Consider the following 25,903-nt stretch of genomic DNA (forward strand, 5'->3'; position numbering starts at 1 on the left):
GACCGCACAGAGAGGCTGCAGACAGTGACCAGCAGTAGTAGCCCAAGGTCGGGAAGCCAAAGTAGTGGCGCCAGCCGGAAATTCCGGCGCCGGGGAGTCCCGGCACTTCTTTTTTAATGCAAGTATGTCGTAAGTTTTGGTATGTTGTATGAAGTACCGTTTGTATAGAAAAGGCAGGATGGATGTTTGCTTACTTACCTTTTTTATAAGCTTTGAAAATAATGAGAAGATTCCCTAGTATGCCATTCAGTTCCAAATTTATTCTTTTTGCCTGCTCTGTGAAATGATTTGCACCCTTTTAAATAGATCCTTTATCAGCTGGCAGATATTAAGATGTGTCAGTAGAGGGCACCAGAGAGATATTGTAGGAGGAAAAGGTTTTGTTTCCTGTTGTAGTGTTTCAGTTAGTCAGGCTTTTGTGCTGTGCGCGGCTTCTCCAGTGTTTGGCTCCAGCAAAGTACAGGGCTTCTTCAGCACGTGGCCTTTTCAGTTTATGGTAGCTAACAGCCAGAAACTTCTCTTGGCACCCCTTCAGGTGGTTTGTAGTAGAGTGCCTCTTCTGAGACACCTCCCCACAAATGACTTTCCCCAGTACCGTACAAGGTAGATTTCTGGTAGCTTCTGCTATCGCAGCACCACAGCCACTTCCCTGCCATCTAGTGAGCCACGGGCACATCCTGTATGACAAGGTCTGCACGTCAGCTCTGGGGTGATCTTCATTAGACAGTTTATCTCAACCCTAGAGGTAGTGGCTGTTCCTTATATTGCTAATCCTATTTTATTTTAGAGTTCTTTTTACTTCTTTATTAGTCAATCCCCTTATTACTCCAATGCTCTGTTATAGTTAATAAGTCTTTAAATAAATAAAATCTTCTCTGTTCAAATGACTGTGGTTCCTTTCTCCTGATTGAACCCAGACTGATATATCTGGTAATTTCGAAAGGTGACTGTATGGTTGGTTGGTTGGTTTGATGAACTGATCTGTCCAAATTAAGGATTTATGTTCGGTAAAGGACAAAATAGACCATGGAAGAAGAAAAGACAACTGAAATGTATAAAGCTGACAAGGAATTGATATCTGCAATATACAAGAAACCATAAGCAAGAAAAATAGAGCAACCCCAATAGAAAAAAATAGGCAATGGGTGTGAATAAGCAGTTAAAAAAGAAGAAACTCTCAAAAGGTCATTAAGAAATGTTCAGACTTGGAGTGCCTAGCTGGCTCAGTTGGTAGAGTGTGTGACTCTTGATCTTGGGGTTATGAGTTCAAGCCCTGTGTTGGGTGTAGAGATTACTTTAAAAGAAATAATAGGGGCGCCTGGGTGGCTCAGTCGTTGGGCGTCTGCCTTCGGCTCCGGTCATGATCCTGGAGTCCCGGGATCGAGTCCCACATGGGGCTCCCTGCTCGGCGGGGGGTCTGCTTCCCCCCCCTCTGCCCTCTTCCCTCTCGTGCTCTCTCTCAAATAAATAAATAAAATCTTTAAAAAAAAAAAGAAAGAAATGTTCAGACTTATTAGTAATCAGAGGAATGAAAATTAGTTAAAACATCACACCTGTTGTGTGATGAGATATCATATCACACCTGTTGGCATGGAAAAAGTTTAGAAGCTGGCCACTGGTTATATCTCAAATATACCTCATATCTGTCCTCTTCTCTCCATCTCATTTGCTGTCACTCTAGCCCAAGGCCACCATCATCTGCATTAGCCTAATACAAAAATGTAACTGCTCTGCCCACTTCTATTCTTGTTGCCCACAATTCACTCTTCCTTTGGGCAGAGGAGAAATCTTTTACCTGTAGATCAGATACCTACCACTTGTTTGCTTAGAACCCTTCAATATCTTCCTACTACTCTTGGAATAAAATCCATTATCATGGCCTGCAGGTGATTTGTGTGATCTCCTTACCTACCTCTTCAATTTCATACTGTGCCACTCTCCTTTCTCACTATTGTCCAGCAGATATTTTAACACCTTGACTACTTCAAGGTCTTTCCTTCCTCATAGCCTTTGCACATTACTATTCCTTCTCTCTGAATCTTCATATAGTTAGCTTTTTCTCATCTTTCCTTCTACTCAAGGAAGCCTGGCCATCTTCTCTGGAGCAAACCCTATTAAGTATCACTGTTACCCTGCTTCTTTCTTTCATAATGCTAACATAATTTGAAATTATTTAAAAATTATTAATTTGTAAATATAAGTTTTTAATCTCCTCTACTAGACAATGCAATTCATGAGCGTGGGGACCATGTTTGTCTTTTTCACCATTTACTTCCAGCACTTAGAGCAATGCCTAAGAGTATGCATTAAAACGCATGTGAATAAATGAATCTATTTCGTGTTTTGGGGGAAGGCTGGACCAGTGAATTAGGTTACAAATGCACATGCTTCAGGGTTAAATGTGTTCTATTTAGTAATGCAATAACAAAACAAACTCCATACATCCATTTAAAATTTTGTTACTTTATTTTTTTAAGATTTTATTATTTATTTAAGAGAGAGAGAGGGGCGCCTGGGTGGCTCAGTCGTTAAGCGTCTGCCTTCGGCTCAGGTCATGATCCCAGGGTCCTGGGATTGAGCCCCGCATCGGGCTCCCTGCTCAGCGGGAAGCCTGCTTCTCCCTCTCCCACTCCCCCTGCTTCTGTTCCCTCTCTCGCTGTGTCTCTATCTGTCAAATAAATAAAATCTTTAAAAAAAAAGAGAGAGAGAACATGAGCAGGAGGAAAGAGCAGAGGGAGAGGGAGAAGCAGACTCCCCCGCTGTGCAGGGAGCCACACGCAGCACCCTGGGATCATGACCTGAACTGAAGGAATTAACTTATTTACCCCTAACCGATAGATGAGGAAACAGACTCTGTCACATTGCGAGTTCGTGGCAGTCTGAGAATGGAAACCACCGATGTTCGGCTCGCGGTCGCTCCTCTGCCCCAGAACGCGCTAACCCGCCACGCATCGAGAGCCCGCCACTGTCACGGGCGCTTTAACGACTGAGCCACCCAGGCGTCCCTAAAATTTTGTTACTTTAAAAATTATTGGTGCTTCCAAACTTTCCCCCTTCCGTTCAGTATCCATCTGTATCTTATCGTCATCTGCCCATTCAAGTCCTTTACCATTTCTTTCTTTTTTTTTTTAAAGATTTTGAGAGAGAGAGCATGAGAGGGAGGAGGGTCCGAGGGAGGAGACGCCCTGCTGAGCAGGGAGCCCGATGTGGGACTCGATCCCGGAACCCTGGGATCATGACCTGAGCCGAAGGCAGTCACTTAACCAACTGAGCTACCCAGACGCCCCTTTACCATTTCTAATATATGGTTAATCGGGTTTTCTTCTGGGGTTTTTGGTTTGGTTTTGGCTTACCATTTTCTGATTTGTAAGCGTTCTCGGTGTATTAGCCCTTTATCTTTTTTTTTTTAACGCGTATTTTCCCTCAGGTTCCCTTTTGACTACCTTAGGGTTTTTTCCGTTGCTTTTTAACCCCAAAGCCAAACTACTCTAGGTAGAAGGTGACCTCTGACTTAACTGCGGAAGGCCAGGTGAAGTTGGTTGGGTGCCCGGACAAAAGGGCATAGTAGCAAGAGAACACCGTGAATCTCAAAACGCAAAACAATGACTCCGCACATTCCAACCGGCGCACGAACGTGACCCTAGCCCCACCTACAACCAGCCTCTAGTCTCCTCCTCCAGGCCGGCGCCTGGCGCTTGTGTCTGACGTCACGGACGCACCGCACAGTTCACTTAGGCCGCGCAACCTCCGTGGCCGTCCCCCCGGCGCGCAGTTGCGAGTATTCTTGCGGCGCCGGAAGTCAAAGGCACGTGACCGGGTGACAGCCCTCTCTAGGTTGCCGGGCTCGCTTTAGGTGTTGGCACGGGATGGCGGAGGCGCCTCCTGTCTCAGGTACTCTCCCGGCCGGTGCGGGACTGGGCCCCTCTCGGGGAGCGGAAATTGGGTCAGTGGCGAGTCCTAGGGCTCCGGCCATTCATATCGCGAGAGCGGCGCGTACTAGGGCTCGGGATAGTGGCTCGGAAGGGCCAAGCCACGCGCGTCGTGGGTACCGAGACCTCGACCGTCCTCCACTGGGTTGTGAAACCCCGGTTTCCAGGGATAGCGGGTTTGTCCCGGCGCCCAGTGAATCGATGTGGGCGTCTCGCCTGCTGCGGTACGTCACGCCTTCAGCCCGGCCCTGCTAGTGCAGAGGCCGCACTGATCTCCAGCAGGCGGGCGTCGGCCGAGTCACCGCCCATGACGGTGACGGGCTCTCGATGCGTGGCGGGTTGGCGCGTCCTGGGGCAGAGGAGCGAGCGCGAGCCGAACATCAGTGGTTTCCATTCTCAGACTGCCACGAACTCGCAATGTGACAGAGTCTGTTTCCTCATCCATCGGTTGGGGGTAATTAAGTTAATTCCTGTGAAAGCTCTCACCCTGTACGGTACCTGTTCTATAATTGTTAGCCCACTTCTTTTGGAGTTGGTTCTATGTGTAGAACAGCTTCATTTGGCTGTTAATGTGGCATCCATTTCCATTTCCTTCAGGGGGTACTTTAGGTCTTTGTTCTCCAAACTTTTTGGGCAGAGACCAAAAAGAAACATTTTACATCTGACTCAGTGCACACGTGTGTAAATATAAAAAAGAACCAAAAGTTTTAGGACGTAATGCTTTTCCTTACTAATTGTAGTACACTCTTATTTTCTGTTTTCTTTGAAAAAATACTTGTCACAACCCACTACGTTGATTTGATTTCAGGACCCACTCTTTCTGAAAAATAGGACAGCAGTTTGCAGCATGTGATTTGTAAACAGTCATTGATTTGAGTCTTAGTTCTGCCACTTACCAGTGTTGGGGCACCAAGAAGAGTGTATGTGTGTTTGTGTACTGGGTGGCAGCTAAAATGTACTTGTTACTGTGGGTCTTGGTCAAAAAAGTTGCATTTTCCAAACCCTAGTCCTGATTTAGGTTTTAAATCTTGTGGGATGGGAACCTTTTTAGGTTAGTTCGGTGTTTTGTTATTCTCCCACCCATTTTTTTCCCCAGATCCTCTAAACTGGATCCATTGATCTTCCCATCCTCAGGCTCACTTCTGGCCCATTTCTACACCCTTCAATGTTTGAGGCAGGATTGGGTGAGGCCAGTTGTGAGTTACAGTTTTGGCCTCCTTTGTTCCCCAGGTTCCAACCTCCTCCCCATCTATTCCGGCAAAGTTCCCTAGTCCAAGACCTTTCCAGTCCCTCTCCCTTTCCTTAGTTTGTTTTTGCTTTGGTTCCCATTCCGTACTCTTATTTCAGCATAATCTTTAGCCCACACCTCCATCTCCACTCAGGGTTTAGTTCTCTTGCCCATTCCTGTCCTCAATAGCAGACAGGTTCAGGGATATCTTCCTGCCCATGGGCAGACTCTCCAATGCCAGCTTTATTTCTAGACTTCATAATCTCATGGATTTCCCCTTATTCTTCTCCACTCACCTGTTGGACATTTACTATGCTCCTATGTTATCTTCGATCTATCACTTGTATCCTATTTACTGAGTAACTTCTAGCTACTTAAAATACTAAAGAGAAAAGGGGGTGGTGTCTCAGATGCAGATTCCTGATTCATGTACCCTTTTTCCCTTCCTCCTACCTCTCAAGGATCTTTCTGAGGGCATTACCTACTACCTCATGTCTAATGGAACCATACTGTATATGAATAGGTTAGGCCCTGTCTAGACTCTCTAGTTGATCAACTCCTTACTGCTTGCTGAACATGGAACACCTTCTTCCCATCCTTTACCAGGCTATTCTGGACAACTTTACTGACTTTTCTTCTGCCCCTCTCCAACTTTGTTTCTTCAAGGAGAGGACTTTATAACACCCACTCGGTCTAATCTACCCATTCCCACCTTTATGTTCTTTCGTATGTTTCTGGAACATCTCCTTTGCCACCTTCTGAATCTGTCTAATCCTCTTTGTTTTATAAGGCTTTCCACCCCATCCCCAGAATTGCCTGTGTGAAAACTTTCAGGACAGATCCTGGATTGAGTGAGAGGTTACCCTATGACCTTTATGATCTCATTCAGTTCTTGAGTATATGTTTCTGTGGTACTCACTGCCCAGCCTCTGACAGTGCAGTGTAAGAGTGTGGTTTTTAGGGCCATATAGCCTGGGGTGGAATCCTGAGTCTGCTTTGGAACACCTCTGTGGCCTTTGGCAAATAACTTTCTCAGTGTCTCAGCTTTCTCATTAGGAATGTAAGGATTAAATGAGTTAACAGATGCAAAGTGTTTAGAATAGTGCCTGGCACATGCTAATTACCTAATAAATGTTAGCATTTATAATTAAACCTGAAACCGACAGGCTCTGCACTGCACCCATCTGAGGTCAGGTCTGTGTGTTTTAGATAGTCTGTAGTCCTAACAGCAAAAATAAAGCACCATTTTAACCACTGTATATATGTTACTAACTTGCTTTATTCTTCATAGCAACTCTTTGATGTAGGGATTGTTACTTTCTCCATTCCTTATAAGAAAATTGGGGTTAAGTCATTTGCATAAAGACGCAAGTGATGTGCAGGGACATAAACCCATGTCTTCCAAGCCCTATTGATTCATAGTACAGTTGACCGTTAAACATCATGTGGTTAAGGATGCCAATCCCCCGCACAGTGGAAAATCCATGTATAACTTACGATTCCCCAGAAACTTAACTACTAACAGCCTACTGTTGACCGGAAACCTAACCAGTAACATAAACAGTCGATTAACACATGTTTTGCCTGATATATGTATTATATACTGTACTCTTAAAAATAAAGTAAGCTAGAGTAAAGAAAATGTTATCAGGAAAATCATGAGGAAGAGAAAATATGTTTACTGTATCGTAAAAAATTCACATATCAGTGGACTTGTGTAGTTTAAAACTTGTGTTGTTTAAAGGTCAACTGTATAATCCATGTGCTACACATAATTCTGACTTTCCTACTAATTAGTTTTGTATCCTTAGGCAAATCATTTAGTCTTTGGGCTTCAGGAACAAAGAAGCACATTGGGGGGAAAAATGAGTGGGTTGAAGAGGCATATGCTTAATTTTTGAGACTCAGATTCTGGACTATATTATAAAGGTTACATATGGAAAACCTAAAGTATATTCCTGGGTGGGGGGAAGAGATGGGAACTAATGTGCTCATTAAGTTTATCTGTATGAAATCTTAATTAAATTTCACAATAGCCCTTTGAAGTAGTATCATCTTTTGTCATGGATGAGAGAATGAAGGCTAAAAGCAATCAAGTGATATCCCTAGGCTCATATCATAAATTGGAGGGCCAGACTTCAAACTGATTCTGGCTGACTCCAAAACCTGTTTACTTGATATTACCCAGTGCTACCTTAAGAGTTTTGAAAGACCACATGGAACCTGCTGATTGATTCTCACCTCAGAATTGTTTGCTGACCTGAAATGTTTTGATAAAATAAGTGCATGTATAAATAATGCCTGATTAGGATGCCTGGCTGGCTCAGGAGGCACAGCACGGGACTCTCAATCTTGGGGCTGTGATTTCAAGCCCTATATAGAGCGTGGAGCTTATATTTAAAAAAATAAATAATAATAATAATAATGCTTAATCACCCAGGTGAGGAGTTTTACTTAGTAGTTCTTAGCAGTGGCTATTGGTGAGGTTACTGGACATGGAATGGTCAGTGTTCCACAAGCACCTTGAACCCATCACATTCACAGGAAACATAGGCCTCACTAAGAGCCTGTTTTATACAAGTCCTTAGGAAAATAATATTTAGATAGTGGCTTAGAGTCTTCTGGGCTTCATGGGTGATGATTAATTTCTTCACTGGCATGTCTATTTTCTTATGTTCTAGGTACTTTTAAATTCAATACGGATGCTGCTGAGTTTATTCCTCAGGAGAGAAAAAATTCTGGTCTAAATTGTGGGAGTCAAAGGAGACTAGATTCTAATAGGATTGATAGAAGAAATTATAGTTCACCACCTCCCTGTCACCTTTCCAGGCAAGTCCCTTATGATGACATCTCTGCTGTTCATCAGCACAGTTATCCTTTGGGAGGCAAACCTAAAAGTCAACAGATTTCTTTTCAGTCCTCTGCTTCTAACAAATCACTCAAGAGCCATGGCCTTCAGAATCAACCTTGGCAGAAATTGAGGAGTGAAAAGCAGCATATCAAAGTCAAGAAAGTACAGAATCTCGCTGACCAGACCTCAGATGCAGCTGGCTTAGAAAGTGTGGCAAGGTCAGAGAGTGGGACAAACCCCAGAGAACACAGCCCTTCTGAGAATGAGAAGGAAATTGTTGGTGCAGATCCCAGGGGAGCAAAACCCAAAAAAGCAGCCCAGTTTGTGTACAGCTATGGTAGAGGACCAAAAGTCAAGGGAAAACTCAAATGTGAGTGGGGTAACAGAATGACTCCAAAATCCGAGGATGCTGGACCTGAAAATACCAAACCTGTGGGGGTTATCCACCCTGACTCTTTGGATACATCCTTTAAGAAAGGAGTATTGGATGGGTATGCGGCCAGACGCAATGAGCAAAGAAGATACCCACAGAAAAGGCCTCCCTGGGAAGTGGAAGGGGCCAGGCCACGACCAGGCAGGAATCCACCAAAACAAGAGGGCCAACGACATACAAATGCCGGACCCAGAAACAACATGGCCCCCATTCCAAAGGATAATCCTCATGAAAGACCAGCAAAATCTGCCTGTGACAATGGGAACTTGGCAGTCGTCAACAAGTCTTCCAGAAGGGTTGACCCAGAGAAATGTGCTGTAAGGAGGCAGGAGCCTCAAGTAACATCTTTCCCCCGAGGCAAACAGAACCACGTGCTAAAGAATGTGGAAACACACACAGGTAAATCTACCTAGAGGGTAGAAGTGTTTTGTTTTGTTTCGTTTTGTTTTTTAATAGATAATACACAGAGTTCAGGAACCAGAAAGTATAAAAAGGTACACAGTGAAACATTTCTCTCTGTCCTTGTTCATCATCTGCCTGGGTCCTGCCACCACTTGCTTCCCTCCCCAGTAGATAGCCACTTACTTAGTTTTTATATATCATAAGCAAATTCAAATAGGGAACTTCTTTTCTTAACAAACAAGGAATTTAGTAAGGGTTTTTTAAAATGCAGATATGGGTCTTACAGATGTTTGGTTACAAGATTTTTTTTTTTTTAAATCTTGAAAGCACAAGTAGGGGATGATAACATCTCCACTACCTCTCTTCGTTCCAGCCTGCATCACCTCTTGTCTGCTTATCTGCAAGAGGTACTGACCACTCTTGCCATCTTCACTTTCTCTTTCTCAGTCCAGCTGTCACACTAGCGTCAGAGAGTGATCTTTCTAAAATACACATTGAACTGTGTAGCTCCCCTGTTTATTTATTTATTTATTTGACAGAGAGAGAGAACAGAAGCAGGGGGAGTGGGAGAGGGAGAAGCAGTCTTCCCGCGGAGCAGGGAGCCCGATGGGGGCTCGATCCCAGGACCCCGGGATCATGACCTGAGCCGAAGGCAGACGCTTAACGACTGAGCCACCCAGGCGCCCCTCCCCTGTTTATTTCTCACCACATACAGATTCTGGGTTCTTCCTTACCCGGGCACTCCACCTTATGCTGCTTCAGTCCCTCACCACATTTTATTCTCTGTACTCTATGCCATTTCATCTTTCCCTGCTGTTGCGTATGTGGCTCTCTTTGTCTAGAATGTCTACCACTGGGGCGCCTGGGTGGCTCAGTTGGTTAAGCGACTGCCTTCAGCTCAGGTCATGATCCTGGAGTCCCAGGATCGAGTCCTGAATCGGGCTCCCTGCTGAGCAGGGAGTCTGCTTCTCCCTCTGACCCTCCTCCCTCTCATGCTCTCTGTCTCTCATTCTCTCTCTTGTCTCTCTTGTGGCGCTGCAAGAATACTCGCATCTCTTAAATAAATAAATAAAATCTTAAAAAAAAAATTAAAAAAAAAAAGTTTAGAATGTCTACCACTACATTCACTAATGAATTCTTACTCATTTTTCAACAGCTAGTTTAGCGACATGTCCAGGACACCTGTTCTCACCATTACAGATGGCATTAATCTTTTCTTGCCCTGTGATACGTCTTTCCTTTACATACACATGCTTCAGTTAGAGCAATTACCACTGGAAGCCATCATCATTTATGTGTCGGTGCCCTCCACTAGTCTGTAAGCTCCTCGGAAGCAGAAACTATATCTTTTTTCATTTTTTGTAAAGGTTTAATTTATTCATTTGAGAGAGGAGAGAGAGAGAGCATGCATGTGTGCACAGTGGTGGGGAGGGACAGAGAGAGGTAGAGAGAGAATCTCAAGCAGACTCCCTGCTGAGCACAGAGTCCAGTGTGGGGCTCGATCTCATGACCCCAAGATCATGATATGAACCAAAATCAAGAGTCCCACACTTAACCAACTGAGCACCCAAGCACCCCTCTTTCTTCATTTTCATATCCCTCTTGCTTATCATAGCTCTTAGAACATAATAGGTACTCAGCTCTGTTGGAAAGTTCTTCCGTCCATTGAACTGAAAACTTTCCAATAAATACTTTCTATACCCTGGTTCAAGTTCTGCCCTCTGAAACAACACAGCAACCAGTCTCTCTCCTCATAGTTTCCCTCCCCCTCGTCTCAAATCAACTTTATTGCGGCATTTGAAGACACTTCTCATTTTGCCCTGGGTATATGTTTCATCTAGGGTGAACAGCTTCCTTCCAGTAGCTCTTCCTCATGGACCTTCACCATCTGGTCTCCTTCCAGTTTAATGTACATAGCCCAGCCTAACACGTGAAGTCACCTCCTGCCCAGGCCTGTTTTTACACTGGCTTATAGTTCTTCTAGTTCTCATTTGCTTCACTAGGCAGTTCTTCCTCTTGGGACCTCAGCTTGTATGTGAACCAAGGTAATGTTATACTAGGGTTGTTCTTGAATTCTTAAGGCTGGTTAATAGTTTCCTTTTGCTTCATAACAAATTACCACAAATGTAGTGGCTTAGAATAGCACAAGTTTATTATATTACAGTTTCTTTGGGTCAGGAGTCTGGTTATGGGTTAGTTCTCTACTCAGAGCTTCAGAGGACTAGAATTTGGCCAGGGAGGCAATCTCCTCTGAGACATAGGATTTTCTTCCATGCTCACTGGTTTTTGGTAGCATTTAGTTCCTTATGGGTGTAGAATGAGGTCTTCCATATTCGTGCTGGCTATTGGCTGGGGAGCACTCGCAGCTCTTAGAGGTTACCTGCAATACCCTACGACATGGCCCTCTACACAACATGGTACTTTTCTTTTTCAAGGTCTATAGGAAAATATGTGCTACAGATTGTTCAGATCTCTCTGACTTCTTTGATCCCTAAACTGTTTTTAAAGCGTTCGCCTGATTAGATCAGCCCCACCCATACGCAAGGGAAGGAGATTATACAGGGTACGCACACCTGTATGCATGTGGGAATTTTAGAGGCCATCTTAGAATTCTACCTAACAGATCTCTCTTGGCCTCACATCCCCACATATTTTTGAGAACATTTTATTCATATTTATTGAATAAATACTGTGTACAAGCACTGTTCTCAGCACTGGGACTACAGTATTGGTGAGATTCACATTCTGGTAGGGAAGGCAGGCAGAAAGCACTTAAACCAATATTTAATATGTTAGGTGGTGAGTAAGGACTAAAGAGAAATACAAAGCAGGTTAAAAGGATAGAGTAACAGGGGCACTTGTTTAGCTAGGTTGGTCTGTTCTGTTTGATGAGACACTTGAATAGAGACCAGAGGAAATGCAGAAGTGCACCATGTGGCTCTCTTGAAGAGTTATTCCAAACAGAGGGAGAAGCAAGTTTAGATTCAGGTGGGAGGGGGACATTGTGAGCAACGGAAGAGGCGGGCAGTAGAGGATATCAGAGAAATCACAGGGGCTGGATCATGTGAGGCCCTTGGACTTGGTTCTGATTAAGATGATGAGAAGCAGCTGGAGGTTTTGGGGAAAAGGGATGACATAATCTTACTAACATTCTAAAACGATCACTCAGCCTGCTGTGTGGAGAATTGGCTCTAAGTAAGCAAGGGGACAAGTTAGGAGGCTGTTGCAGTAATTCACATAGTTGATGATGGAGACTTGGACTAGGATAGTAGTGTTGGAAGAGGTAAGAGTGTTAGACTTTGGATATATTTGGAAGATAAAACTCAGGATTTGGAGATAGACTAGATGTTGGCTGCAAGAGAATGAGAGGGTTCAAGGACCAAGCCAAGGCTTTTGTGCCTGAGTAATGTAAAATTAGAATTGCTGGGGTGCTTGGCTGGCTCAGTCGGTGGAGCATGCAACTCTTGATCTCTGGGTTGTAGGTTCAAGTCCCACATTAGCTATAGAGACTATTTAAAAAATAAAATCTTTAAAAAAAGTAGAATTGCCAGGTACTGAAGTGATAAAACCTGGGAGAGGAAAAGGTGTTGTTTGTTTTGAAAACTTTTTAGTTTGACATAATTTTGGATTTATAGAAAGTTACAAAGATAGTACAGGGAATTCCCATATATCCTTCACCCAGCTTTGTCTGATGTTAATATCTTACATAACTAACTCTGGTCCTTGGTCAAAACCAAGAAATTAACACTGGTATAAACTAAACTGTAGACTTTATTTGGATTTTGCCATTTTTTCCACTACCATCCTTTTTTTGTTCCAGGATCCAGTCCAGGATACCACGTTGCAATTAGTCATCATGTCCCCTTAGTCTCCTCCCAGTCTTTCTTAGTCTTCTTGTTGGAAAAGTTTTCTTAGACTTTCCTTGTTGGAAAAGGTGTTTTTGGATATGTTTTGTTTTGTCTACTCCTTGTTTAGAAAATTTTGATTATTTGGTTAAGTAGGGAGTTAAAAATTCAGGCAGAGATCTGGACCGGAGATTTAAATTTGGGAACTTTCAACATGGAGTCCTCTAGCAGACTAGAGGTCACCTAAGGTGTGAGTGTAGTCAGAGAAGAGAAGTTTGAGGGTAGAGCCTTCCTATACCTCAGTGTTTCAAGGTTGGAAGGTAGGGACCCAGCAAAAGAGATGGAGAATGAGTAGGAATTGAACTAGGAAGCGAACCATGTTTTTGCTTAAAGAATTTATTTATTTATGTATGTACATATGTATGTATGTATGTATGTAGGCATAAGCAGGGGAAATGACAGAGGGAGAGGGAGAAGTAGGCTGTCCTCTGAAAAGGGATCCCGATGCAGGGCTCGACCCCAGGATCCTGGGTTCATGACCAGAGCCGAAGGCAGACACTTAACCAACTGAGCCACCCAGGCACTCTGGGAGTGAACTATTTTTTTTTTTTTTTAAGATTTTATTTATTTATTTGACAGAGACATAGCGAGAGAGGGAACACAAGCAGGGGGAGTGGGAGAGGGAGAAGCAGGCTTCCCGCCGAGCAGGGAGCCCGATGCAGGGCTCGATCCCAGGACCCTGGGACCATGACCTGAGCCGAAGGCAGCCGCTTAACGACTGAGCCACCCAGGTGCCCCGAAGTGAACCATGTTTTAAACACCAAGCTAAAAAAAGAACTCGGGCGCCTGGGTGGCTCAGTTGGTTAAGCGACTGCCTTTGGCTCAGGTCATGATCCTGGAGTCCTGGGATCGAGTCCCACATCGGGCTCCCTGCTCAGCAGGGAGTCTGCTTCTCCCTCTGACCCTCCTCCCTCTCATGCTCTCTGTCTCTCATTCTCTCTCTCGCAAATAAATAAAATCTTAAAAAAAATAAAAATAAAAAAAATAAAAAAGGAACTCAAGGAGAAGGGAGTGATCAGTTGTGCCAAATGCTACTGATGGGTCCAGCAAGAGGACAACTGCATATTGGTCGTTGGATTTGGTGGTGTGAAGGTTATTGGTCTTGATAAGAGCAGTTTTGGTGGAGTGGTGGAGATGAAAGCTTGATAGAATGGAAAGAGAGGATCACCCCAAATATAAGTCTCCATGGCTGCTGGAGAGTGGTCTTTGCTTACTCTCGTTCTGTACTGAAACTAGCACTGCTCCTGTTCTGCCAAGCTGTCTGGATCCCTCATTCTCTGGTAACAGGATCCCCTATATCCTTAGTCAGTTCCTGCTCTGCTCCTGCTCTTTTTTTTTAAGATTTTATTTATTTGACAGAGAGAGACACAGTGAGAGGGAACACAAGCAGGGGGAGTGGGAGAGGGAGAAGCAGGCTCCCCGCAGAGCAGGGAGCCCGATGAGGGACTCGATCCCAGGACCCTGGGATCATGACCTGAGCTGAAGGCAAATGCTTAATGGCTGAGCCATCCAGGCACCCCTCTGCTCCTGCTCTTAATTAATCTGTGGGCTTCTCTAAGTTCACCCCTTTCCTTACAGTCTGTTCAGAGCATGCTCTTTTCCTTTATCCCGCTTGCCTTAGTTTCTGGAGGACGGGAAGAGCATGCTCCTCTCCCAATGTCCTTTCTGAACCATTACACTTCTATTTTGTATCAGAATCCCTGCTCCTTTGAACCTAATGCTACATCACTTTTTGGCTACATCACCTTCTGTCTCTTTATCTTTGTCATGTATTAGCCTCCAAATCTCCCAGCCCTAGCGTCATTTATTAAAGCCTCCTGCCTATATCTTTCTTCTTCTACAGTGGTTCTCAAGGATGTACATCTCTGGATGTACTTCCAGACCAGCAGCCATCAGCAACACTGGGGAACTTGTTAGAAAAGCATATTCTTGGGCCTCACCTCAGACTTAACAAACAAATTCTGGGAGTAGGGCCCAACAATCTTATTTTTTAACAAGCCTGCAAGTTACTGACTTGAGAACTACTGATTTACCATAAATCCTGCTATTATTCTGCGAGACTTTAGTGATCATATGGATTATACCATCCTCACGTTCTTTGATCTTCTCAACCACAGTGACTGACCTTCACCTTCATTATCCCTCCACACCCCCTACTACTTTCTGACCATAACCTCCCGTCCTTCTGGCACTCTCAGTCTGTTCCACCCACTAACTGTATCGTCAGCTGTCTATCCTTCTTTATTCCCTCTTCAGGCTGGGCCTTAATGTAATTTTAAAGTATTATCCTTCTGCCAAGCCATTTGGCAGAATCCCCACCCTGGGTTGATGCTGCAGTCTACCTTTTCTGCTCCATCTGACTAACAGAATGCTGTTCCAGGAAATCATATGATAGTATAGATTTGGTGCTGCTGCAGATTCACTCACCCTCTCAGGAAAGTCTTCCTGATCACCCTGTTTAGAACTCTAGTATTTCCCCCGTCACCAGCATTCCTTATCCTTTACTGGTTTATTTTTCTCCGTAGCACTTATCACTATTTGATACCACTATTTTTTCATATAATTTCAATAATTTTTCATTATTTGTTTATTGTTTACCTTCCCCTACTAGATAATAACTTCCTAAGGGCAGTAGATTTTTGTCTGGTTTGTTGACTGTATATTCTTAGTGTTTAAACAATGCCTGGCACACAGTAGGTTCTCAGTAAATATTTTTGATTAGTGATTCTCCAACTTCAGTTGACTTTCAGTACTGCCCATTTCCCCTTACATGACCTTGGTCAGCTGCCCTTCTCATTTTCATCTAAGACTACTCCAAATCTTTTCCAGTCTTATTCAGACCTTCCTGCCATTCGTCTCCCTCAAACTCAATGGACCTCCTTGCCTCCTACTTCACAGAGAAAGGGGAGATCATCAGGCATAATTTTCTCAGCTTTTTGCTCCCTTAAATGCGAGCTCAGAGACATCTGTGCCTAACCTCCTTTTCGTTCATTCATTCTGAAATCTCCTTTGTTTTCTTCCATCAGCCTTTTCACATCTACCATTCCAAGTTCTCAGCCTGAAGCTCTCTTCCCAAGTCTGTCACACACTCCAAAAGGAAAAACTGCCCTTGTCATGTGCCCTCCTCGCTGCCCCCCGCCCCCAGTGTTTCCTTTCCTTCCATTCCAGTTTAATCAAGAGTCACCACTCTTGTTTCCTTTTCCCTATTTTGATTCACTTCTCAGTCCTCTGCTATCATCACCACTTGCCTCTCAGCTACTGATAGGTCATTAATGCCTTCCTATTTGCCACCCCCAGCAGACAGATGTATTTCAGTCCTTACCCTGGGTTTCCCTTTGAGTCTGATGTAAAGGAGTCTTTGTTGAAATGTTACTTCCTTGATACCACACATTTCTGGTCCTCCTTGTTCTCCTTGGCTGTTCCAGCTTGTGTCCTTCAAGTTTCTCTTCCTCCACCTCTTTCTTAAATGTTGGTGTTTCCCAGGGCTTTATCTTAGCCCTCTGTTCTTCTTACTTGATAAGGTCTCATTGGAAGATTACAACTGGTTCCGTATCTTTCAGCCACTGCCTCTGTGCTGTGCTGACTTCTAAACTTTTACCTCCAGTCCCTAAGCTCTGCCACAAGCTTCAGACTCACATAAATAAATGTGGTATCTGATATATGCTTCAGACTCAGCAAAACCATCTTTTTTTTTTTTTTTTTAAGATTTTATTTATTTATTTGTCAGAGAGAGAACAGAAGCAGGGGGAGCGGCAGGCAGAGGGAGAAGCAGGCTCCCCGGTGAGCAACGAGCCCAATGCGGGACTCAATCCTAGGACCCTGGGATCATGACCTGAGCCAAAGGCAGACACTTAACCAACTGAGCCACCCAGGCGTCCCTCAGCAAAACCATCTTGAACATGTTGACCATGTTTGTATTGTATTAGCTTTTTTTTTAAAGATTTATTTATTTTTTTTAGAGAGAGTGAGAGAGAGCGCAGGCAGGAGGGGCAGAGGGAGAAAGAATCTCAAGCAAACTCCTTACTGAGCGTGGAGCCTGTGTATTAGCTTTTTAAAAACAGCTGCCTCACATTTCATGAGGTAACTTAATAAAGTCGCTTTAGTAGGTAATTCACCTTTAGTCCCAGCATCTACATAATAACCAGCTTTAACCTTTTGTTCTATTTTCTTATAGAATTTTCCAGTGCTCAGTTTTACATTGTTTAAATCATATAATATAAACAGTGTTCATCTTTTTGCTTACTATAATGTGATATTTTCCACTCATTAAGAAATCTTTGCACTGTATTCTAAATATATAATATGGAATAAAATAGATAAGCATTAATATTTAAACAATCTCCCATTTTTTATCTAATTTTTATTTTTGCTGATATATTTTAAGATAAATTCCAGATATCAGATTATTTTTAATGTACATCTATTTTTTAGTGTATCATTATTTTTAGTGTACATCTATTTTTTTAATGGCTTTTTTTTTTTAAATCACAGTGTGCTCTTGGATTTTTCAAATCAGTATTGCTTTTGGGGTTTTTTTTAACAGTTATTTACTGGTGCATCTGAAAAGTCTGTAGTCAGTTAACACTTCAGTCAGGTCTTTTCCAATTATTTCAGTGGGTGCATCACCCTCTTTACTGACATGCTTTCAAAGTACAAGTATGGAGTAGACAGAGTCATGACTGAGAAATTATGGGGAAACTCTAGTGGAAGAGGATTTAGGATTGAAGAAGAGCCGGTGGTCACGCCAGGGCTGGCAGCCAGCAGACAAGAGTCTTGGACCTGAAATGTTATAGTTTACCAGCAGAAAGCTATTCCGGGACAGTACCATATTTTACATGTGTTACACATGTTTTGATAAAACCGAAGCATTGTTGGTGAAAGGATTATACTGTTTCTCTTTCTAGGTCTTTCTGGAACCTTTTGCTATATTTTTATTTCTTTTCATTCATTCATACAAGTATCCTTGAGTGCCCACTACGTCCCAGGCAGCCCTGTAGGTAAAAACCTCAGCCATCAAGGAGTGTACATTCTGTGTATAGAGTTAGGAAATAAGATGAAAAAAGCAAAATATATGATATATAAGATAGGATATATAAGTGACGTGGAGAAAATAAATGATCTGTAAGATTCAAATTGTGTGGAGAAAAATACAGTATGGAAAAGTAATAGGGAATGTTGAGGGAGTGGGTTACAATTTTTTAAAATATGGCCAAGGCCAGTCTTCTCATTGAGAAGATCACATTTTGAGTAAACACCTGAAGGCGGTAGGGGACTGAGCTATGCCACAGTCTAGGGAAAAGTATTAGGCAGAGGGAGCACCAAGTTGTAAAGACCCTCAGGCAGAAATCTGCCTGCCGGTCTGGGGCCAGGAAGGAGGTCAGTGTGTTCTTAGAGTAGTGACTTAGGGAAAGAGGAATAACAGGTGAGGACCGGGAGTGATGAAGGCCTTTGTAAGAACTTTGGCTTTTACAGACAGGTGATGTAGAAACCATTGGCAAGTTCTGGGCCTGAGTGGCATCATCTAATTTGCATTTTAACAGGCTCCCTCTGGCTGCTGTGGTGAGAATAGACTGAAGGGGGCAAAGGCAGAAATAGGAAGATTAGTTAGGAGGCCATTTTAATAACCCAGGTGAAGAGATAGTGGCTTGGGCCATAGTAATAGCAGCAGGGGTTGGATTCTAGATGTATTCTGAAGGTAGTGCCAGCAGGATTTACTGTCCGATTCAACATGGGATGTGAGAGGAACAGCGCAGAGGGCTTAGTAGAGCTTTGTGGGTTATTCAAAGTTGGCAGTTGTTCCCACATTGCTATATGTATGTGCATACTAGTGGTCAGTTTCACTGTGACTGGATTTAGAAACATCACATATAAAACAATATTAACAAGCCATAAACTTAATGAATAAGAGAAACAATACAATAAAAAGACAGCCTTCAGGGCAGAAATCAAAACAGCAGTCGATCATAGGGTTCTCATGTATGTTCCCAACTTCACTTACTTTTTTGTGTCCTTTAATTCTCATTTCTGTCCTAGAATAGTCAATAGGCATTTTCTACAAAATTTATTCCAAGTGTAATTCTCACAAACTATTCCTCTGCCACAGTCAGGCTCTTGTATGTAGATGACTCACTCATAATCTCACTCTTTACTGAGCTCCCTCTTACTTACCCCTTCAGAATCTTCCACACGTAGCATGCTAAATGGTAGGAAATGTAATTAACTTTGTTATTCAGAGACGTTAACTGATGCAGAGTAGGGTATCCCTGCTTTTAAGAAAGAATCTAAGTCTGGTTCTTTAGTTTTTTAAAATATAATTCAGTTTTTGATGTGTTTATCGGTTATCTAAAGTGAGTAGATTTCCCCTTATCAGCCACACAAAATCTTTATTCCAGGCTTTCATCAGAACAAAAGAGCTATCTCAAAAACTACTGAAGCCTGAAACTTTCAAGGGAGAGAGGTTATAGAACAGACTAGATGATACTCATTTATTTCTTCATCCATTCATTTAATAAATATTTACTGAGCACCTGCTAATGGCCAGGCATTGGAAATAAAACAGTGAGCAAGGCAGACAATGCCCTGGCCCTGCCTCACAGACCTTATAGTCCTTGTGTTCTGTATTTCTTTTGCCATTAAATTGGGCAAACAGAAAGTAATCTTAGGAAAGCTAATATTATAAAATGATTAAAATATGAGCTTTGTGACCTTAGGTAAGTGATTGAACCATTCTGAGCCTCAGTTTCTTCATCTATAAAATGGTACCTATATTACAGCCTTGTTAAGAGAATTAAATATGGGGCGCCTGGGTGGCTCAGTTGGTTAAGCGACTGCCTTCGGCTCAGGTCATGATCCTGGAGTCCCTGGATCGAGTCCCGCATTGGGCTCCCTGCTCGGCAGGGAGTCTGCTTCTCCCTCTGACCCTCCTCCCTCTCATGCTCTCTGTATCTCATTCTCTCTGTCTCAAATAAATAAATAAAATCTTTAAAAAAAAAAAAAAAATTAAATATGTGTAAAGTGCTTTAGCACAGCATTTATTTAAGGTTAATTATTTTATTCTTAAAGCCTATTTGGACCCAATAACAAATGAAATAGTTTTATGAAACAAATTCTAAAAGTATGGACTGAAAGGGGTGCCTGGGTGGCTCAGTTAAGCATCTGCCTCTAGCTCAGGTCATGATCTCTGGGTCCTGGGATTGAGCCCTGTGTCAGGCTTCCTGCTCAGCTCAGTTAAGCATCTGCCTCTAGCTCAGGTCATGATCTCTGGGTCCTGGGATTGAGCCCTGTGTCAGGCTTCCTGCTCAGCAGGGAGTTTGCTTCTCCCTCTGCCCCTCCCTTTCCCCCTGCTCATGCTCTCTCTCTCAAATAAATCTTGAAAAAAAAAAAATATGGATTGAAAAAAGAAATTCACACACACACACACACACACACACACACACACCCCATGGATTGAAAAAAGAAATTCACACACACACACACACACACACACACACACACACACACACCCCGAGAGCACCTGACTGTACCTCAGATCTAGAAAGGCTTTGCTGAGATCGTGTTTGAGGAAAGTCTGGAAGTGGGTGAAAGTATTAAGGAATCCATCTGGGAGGATTCGTATGACACTGATCTCCCTCACCAGATGCTGGGTGGGCTTCTGGAGCCAGGGTCTGTCTCTCCTTTAGTCTAGTAACCCTACCATGGGATTATGGTAAACACCAAGGATATCTTTGTTGAGTAGATCAACTAGAGACTTTCATGGCAACTACTAGAAGAGATGTTACCACCCTGGGTTGTTGGAACCTGTCCAGGCCTAGGTTTCTTTCACCTGACCACTGCAGCTTCATGAGCCCCTTCCTGAATCCATGGATCTGAATCAGATTCAGAGGAGGCAGGGCAAGGTGCTACAGTTGTTGCTTCTGAGGATGCTTAAGCTGTGTTATAAGGGGCATTTGGCTACTCTGGTCAATTCTTGGGCAGTTTCTTGGCAATGTTTCCTCAATTGTGCGAATCCCCACCTGAATGTCCACTTCCTAAGTCTTCTTCCTCAGCATATTCCTGTCCCTTCTTGTCCCCAAACACTGAACAACCACCTTACTTAGAATCAGACATACTTAAAACCTTTGTGTTTGGATTCTTCCTTCAAATGCCTTGCTGATCCTTGGTTGACTAAAATAAGGAATGTTTTTCTGTGTTTGAATTAATTCATTTGGTTTTTTAAACAGGTTCTCTAATTGAACAGCTAACTACAGAAAAATACGAGTGCATGGTGTGCTGTGAATTGGTTCGCGTCACAGCACCAGTGTGGAGTTGTCAGAGCTGTTACCATGTGTTTCATTTGAACTGCATAAAGAAATGGGCACGGTCTCCAGCATCTCAAGCAGGTCAGTCATTTCTTTCTTCTGAATAGTTATTCTCACTCATTTGATATATTCAGGTTTTAAACTTAGCTTTTTTTTTTTAAGATTTTATTTTTTTTCTTTTATTTATTTTTATTTATTTATTTGTCAGAGAGAGCGTGCACACAAGCAGGGGAAACGGCACCAGAGGGAGAAGCAGGCTTCCCGCTGAGCAGGGAGCCCAATGTGGGACTCGATCCCAGGACCTTGGATCATGACCTGAGCTGAAGGCAGACGCTTAAGTGACTGAGCCACCCAGGCGTCCCTAAGATTTTATTTTTAAGTATACCCAATATGGGGCTCCAGCTTACAACCCTGAGATCGAGTCATACTCTCCACCGACTGAGTCATCCAGGCACCCCTTAAACTTAGGTTTAAAAATAACTAATTCCTCTTGAATATTTTATCTGCGCTGTTGCCTTGAACACGTTTTAGATGACTAGTATGAAGCTGTAAATCTTTTTTTTTTTCTTTTTTTTTTTAAAGATTTTATTTATTTATTTGAGAGAGAGAATGAGAGAGAGAGAGCTTGAGAGGGGGGAGGGTCAGAGGGAGAAGCAGACTCCCTGCTGAGCAGGGAGCCCGATGCGGGACTCGATCCCGGGACTCCAGGATCATGACCTGAGCCGAAGGCAGTCGCTTAACCAACTGAGCCACCCAGGCGCCCAAAGCTGTAGATCTTAAATAAAGAACTAAGGGGTGCCCGGCTATCTCAGTTGGTAGAGCATGCAACTCTTGATCTCAGGGGTGTTGAGATCAAGCCCCATATTGGGCACAGAGCTTACTTAAAAGGTAAAAATAAAATAAAATTTTTATTTATTTATTTATTTTAAGATTTAATTTATTTATTTGGCAGAGAGAGAAAGCAAAAGAGGGAACACAAGCAGGGAGAGTGGGAGAGGGAGAAGCAGGCTCCCCGCTGAGCAGGGAGCCCAACGCGGGGCTCGATCCCAGAACCCTGGGATCATGACCTGAGCTGAAGGCAGATGCTTAATGACTGAGCCACCAGGTGCCCCTAAAATACAATTTTTAAAAAAAAGGAAATTTAAAAAACAGCTTAACATAACAATATTAAAATATATTTGGGATATAACAAAATCAGTCACATTTATTGAAAATGGTAGCTTTTATCCAAGTAGCAATTACAGAAAACATTTCCTGTATAGTTTGCTTTAGAAAATTTATAGAAAGCAGTTATTGGGGTGCCTGGCTGGCTCAGTTGGTTAAGCAACCAACTTGTGATTTCAGCTCAGGTCACGATCTCATGGGTTGTGAGATCGAGCCCTGCAGAGTTGAGCCTCTGTGCTCAGCGTGGAGTCGGTGGAGTCCTCTTGAGAGATTCTCTCTCTCCCTCTCTATCTCCCTCTGGCCCCCCTCCCCCGCTTGTGCTCGCTTGTGCTCTCGCTCTTTCTCTAAATAAGTAAATAAAATAGCCACCTGGGTGGCTCAGTTAAGTGTCTGACTTTGGCTTGGGTCATGATCTCAGGATCCTGGGATCTTGCCCTGCCTTAGGCACTGCACTCAGCGGGGAGTCTACTTGTTCCTCTCCCTCTGCCTCTCCCCCTGCTCATGCACACACTGTCTCTCTCAAATGAATAAATAAAATCTTTTTAAATAAATAAAATCTTTAAAAATTTCCTTAAAAAAAAATAACATGTTTTCTGATTTGTGACTCTTCTAATTTAAGGCATCTGAGGGTGCCTGGCTGGCTCAGTCGGTAGAGCATGCAGTTGTTGATAGCGGGGTTGAGGGTTTGAGCCCTATGTTGGGTGTAGAGATTACATAAAAATAAAGTCTTAAAAAAAAAAAGACATCTGGGTTTTCCTGAATGTACTCAAATATTTTATCCTCTTTTTTTTTTTTAAGATTTTATTTATTTGACAGAGAGAGACACAGCGAGAGAGGGAACACAAGCAGGGGGAGTGGGAGAGGGAGAAGCAGGCTCCCCGCTGAGCAGGGAGCCCGATGCGGGGCTCGATCCCAGGACCCTGGGATCATGACCTGAGCCGAAGGCAGACGCGTAACAACTGAGCCACCCAGGCACCCCCCTCTTTTTTTTTTTAAGCCAAGATTTAGATGATGTTTACCTTAATTTTAGAACCACATAATGAGGGGCACCTGGGTGGCTCATTCGTTAAGCGTCTGCCTTCAGCTCAGGTCATGATCCCAGGGTCCTGGGATCGAGCCCCATGTCAGGCTCTCTGCTCAGCGGGAAGCCTGCTTCTCCCTCTCCCACTCCCCCTGCTTGTGTTCCCTCTCTCGCTGTGTCTCTGTCAAATAAATAAATAAAAATCTTTAAATCTAAAATCTTTTTTTTTAATATTTTATTTATTTGAGAGAGAGAGAATGAGAGAGAGCACATGAGAGGGGGGAGGGTCAGAGGGAGAAGCAGACTCCTTGCCGAGCAGGGAGCCCGATGCGGGACTTGATCCAGGGACTCCAGGATCATGACCTGAGCTGAAGGCAGTTGCTTAACCAACTGAGCCACCCAGGCGCCCTAAATCTAAAATCTTAAAAAAAAATAAAGCCCCGATGCGGGGGCACACACTTAATGACTGAGCCACCCAGGCGCCCCTAAATAAAATCTTTAAAAAAAAAAAAAAAATAACCACATAATGAATTGATAATCATGTGAAGCGATGGAGGTGTTAGCTAATGTGACAGTGATAATCCTATTATAGTTTATAAATGTATCAAGTTAACATGTTGTACATCTTAAACTTAGTGTTATATGTCAATTATATCTCACTTGACATTAAAAAAATGGGTACCTGTTTGATTACTATATTTAAAGTCCTTATATATAAGTCCAAATGCAGTATTTAAGCAGAGCATTCAGTATTGTGAATTTGTTTCTTAATATCCTGATATCCTTAATATCTGATATCTTTAACATGAAATGACTACTGCTGCTATAATATTAAGGCTTCCTTTAGGTTTAAATTTTTAAAAATTACATGTACTTTTGTAAGGAAATTATTTTGGTTTCCTCTCCTTTTTCTTGACAGATGGCCAGAGTGGTTGGAGGTGCCCTGCCTGTCAGAATGTTTCTGCACATGTTCCTAATACTTACACTTGTTTCTGTGGTGAGTTTTTTTTGCTTTCACTTGAGTCTCTTCCACTTCATGCATTGTAACTCATTTTCCAACCCAGAAGAAGTGATGTACCAGGCATATTTTAGAAGTTCCTAATAAGACTTCAAGGTTCCAGGAGTTTACTGACATCATCTGCCTGTGGTCCATCACACAGCCAGAGTCACAGGCCTTTGTGACTTTTGGCAGGCTTTTCTGGACATGGGCCTTCTCATCATGCCCACCAGGCTCATGCTACTTCTGAGCTGTGGTGCTGGTCTCCGTGATCTTTTTTTTTTAAGATTTTATTTATTTGACAGAGACAGACAGAGTGAGAGAGGGAACACAAGCAGGGGGAGTGGGAGAGGGAGAAGCAGGCTCCCCGCTGAGCAGGGAGCCCAATGTGGGGCTTGATCCCGGGACCCTGGGATCACGACCTGAGCCGAAGGCAGATGCCTAACGACTGAGCCCCCCAGGTGCCCATGGTCTCCATGATCTTACCTTTAGACCAGAGATCTTACCTGACCAGATGGTGGAGGCAGGCATAGACATGGGCTCCTTCTCACCCTTAACTGTAACAGCTTTGATATTCCAGATTTGGAGCAGTATGAGTAAAGTGTTGAAAAGTACTTTATTTTAACCCAGGAAATCAGTCATTGGGGTCTTTATAGTAAAGAAAGATTTTCTATAAACCAGCATTACAAACTCTATCCTCCCTCTTTGTGGAAAACTTCTTCCTGTTTTTTAATAGCTCAATTCCCCTATGTGTTAAGAAGAACTTTCTTCAATCCAGATGCTCATTCTTGCTGCTAGTCTATTTTCTGCATGTTTTTTATTATTTTTTTTCTTTCCTGCCTTTTAATGGCTAACCTTCATCTAGTTGTTGATTTTTCAAATTTTGTTTAACTGTCTGTCTCCCTTCTTGAACCATTGCATTTTTGCTTCTTTCTTTGTCACCTTGCTGCATCTGTTTTCAGAAGTCATCAGTGGCCCATACCTGACCAAATCCAGGGCTGATTTAGAAGTTCTTAACCTTTTTGGCAACACAGTAGCCCTTGGACCTTTTGGCCATTCCTTTCTTGAAATGACTAGCTCTTCCTGTTTATTTCTGTAGGCTTTAATTTGCTCATATTTTCTCTTTCCCATTACTTAACTAGCAGCTTTCACTGAGAGTTAGTCTTGACCATCAAGTCTTCATCAGTCTCTTGGTGAATTCAACTATGTTCTTCCCCATCTTCTCTTTAAATCTTCATCACTGACTCCTCATCCATTCAAGATCAGACCCCAAACATTGTTTTCCAAAGGAAGCCTTCCTTTCTTATCTCCTCTCCCACTTTGGCCACTCTTTTATTTGGAATCTGCTGGTCTTTTATGTTTTATTGCCACAATCTGAGCCTTAAAAGATAGTAAAATAGTATTTGTTGAAGGAATGAATATTTTGGAATGTACTATTGGAAAGGCAACCTGAAACTGGAAGCAAGAGATCCATGTAAAACTATACAAATAGGACCAACACCAAAGCTTAATTACCTTATTTTAAAGGGTTTTTAAACATAAAACACCACAGTGGAATTAAAAATCTTGTTAAAGCCTTCACTGACAGATCTCAAGTGAAGAAGAATAAAAGTATATAATGAGTGTTAGAGTGGGAGAGAAAGGAAGGGGGTACAAGATTTCAAAGGTAAACAGGA

At 42.9% G+C, this 25,903-nt stretch overlaps 1 protein-coding gene across 2 annotated transcripts in view; it reads left to right on the forward strand.

Annotated features, from left to right (window-relative positions):
• Positions 1 to 3,823: 3,823 nt before the first annotated feature.
• The window catches only part of NFX1 (nuclear transcription factor, X-box binding 1), a 72,888-nt gene continuing 50,808 nt past the window's right edge, over positions 3,824 to 25,903 (forward strand). Inside the window, exons 1-4 of one of the 2 annotated variants that reach the window (XM_044920798.1) lie at positions 3,824 to 3,891; positions 7,839 to 8,840; positions 20,968 to 21,126; positions 24,150 to 24,227. In XM_044920798.1, coding sequence (XP_044776733.1) covers positions 3,867 to 3,891; positions 7,839 to 8,840; positions 20,968 to 21,126; positions 24,150 to 24,227 — 1,264 coding nt within the window. In that variant the 5' untranslated portion in view covers positions 3,824 to 3,866. The remainder of the gene's footprint in view (positions 3,892 to 7,838; positions 8,841 to 20,967; positions 21,127 to 24,149; positions 24,228 to 25,903) is intronic. The other variant, XM_044920797.1, reaches the window with a different exon arrangement.

Source organism: Neomonachus schauinslandi, chromosome 13, assembly GCF_002201575.2.
Source record: "Neomonachus schauinslandi chromosome 13, ASM220157v2, whole genome shotgun sequence".
NCBI classification, from domain to species: domain Eukaryota; kingdom Metazoa; phylum Chordata; class Mammalia; order Carnivora; family Phocidae; genus Neomonachus; species Neomonachus schauinslandi.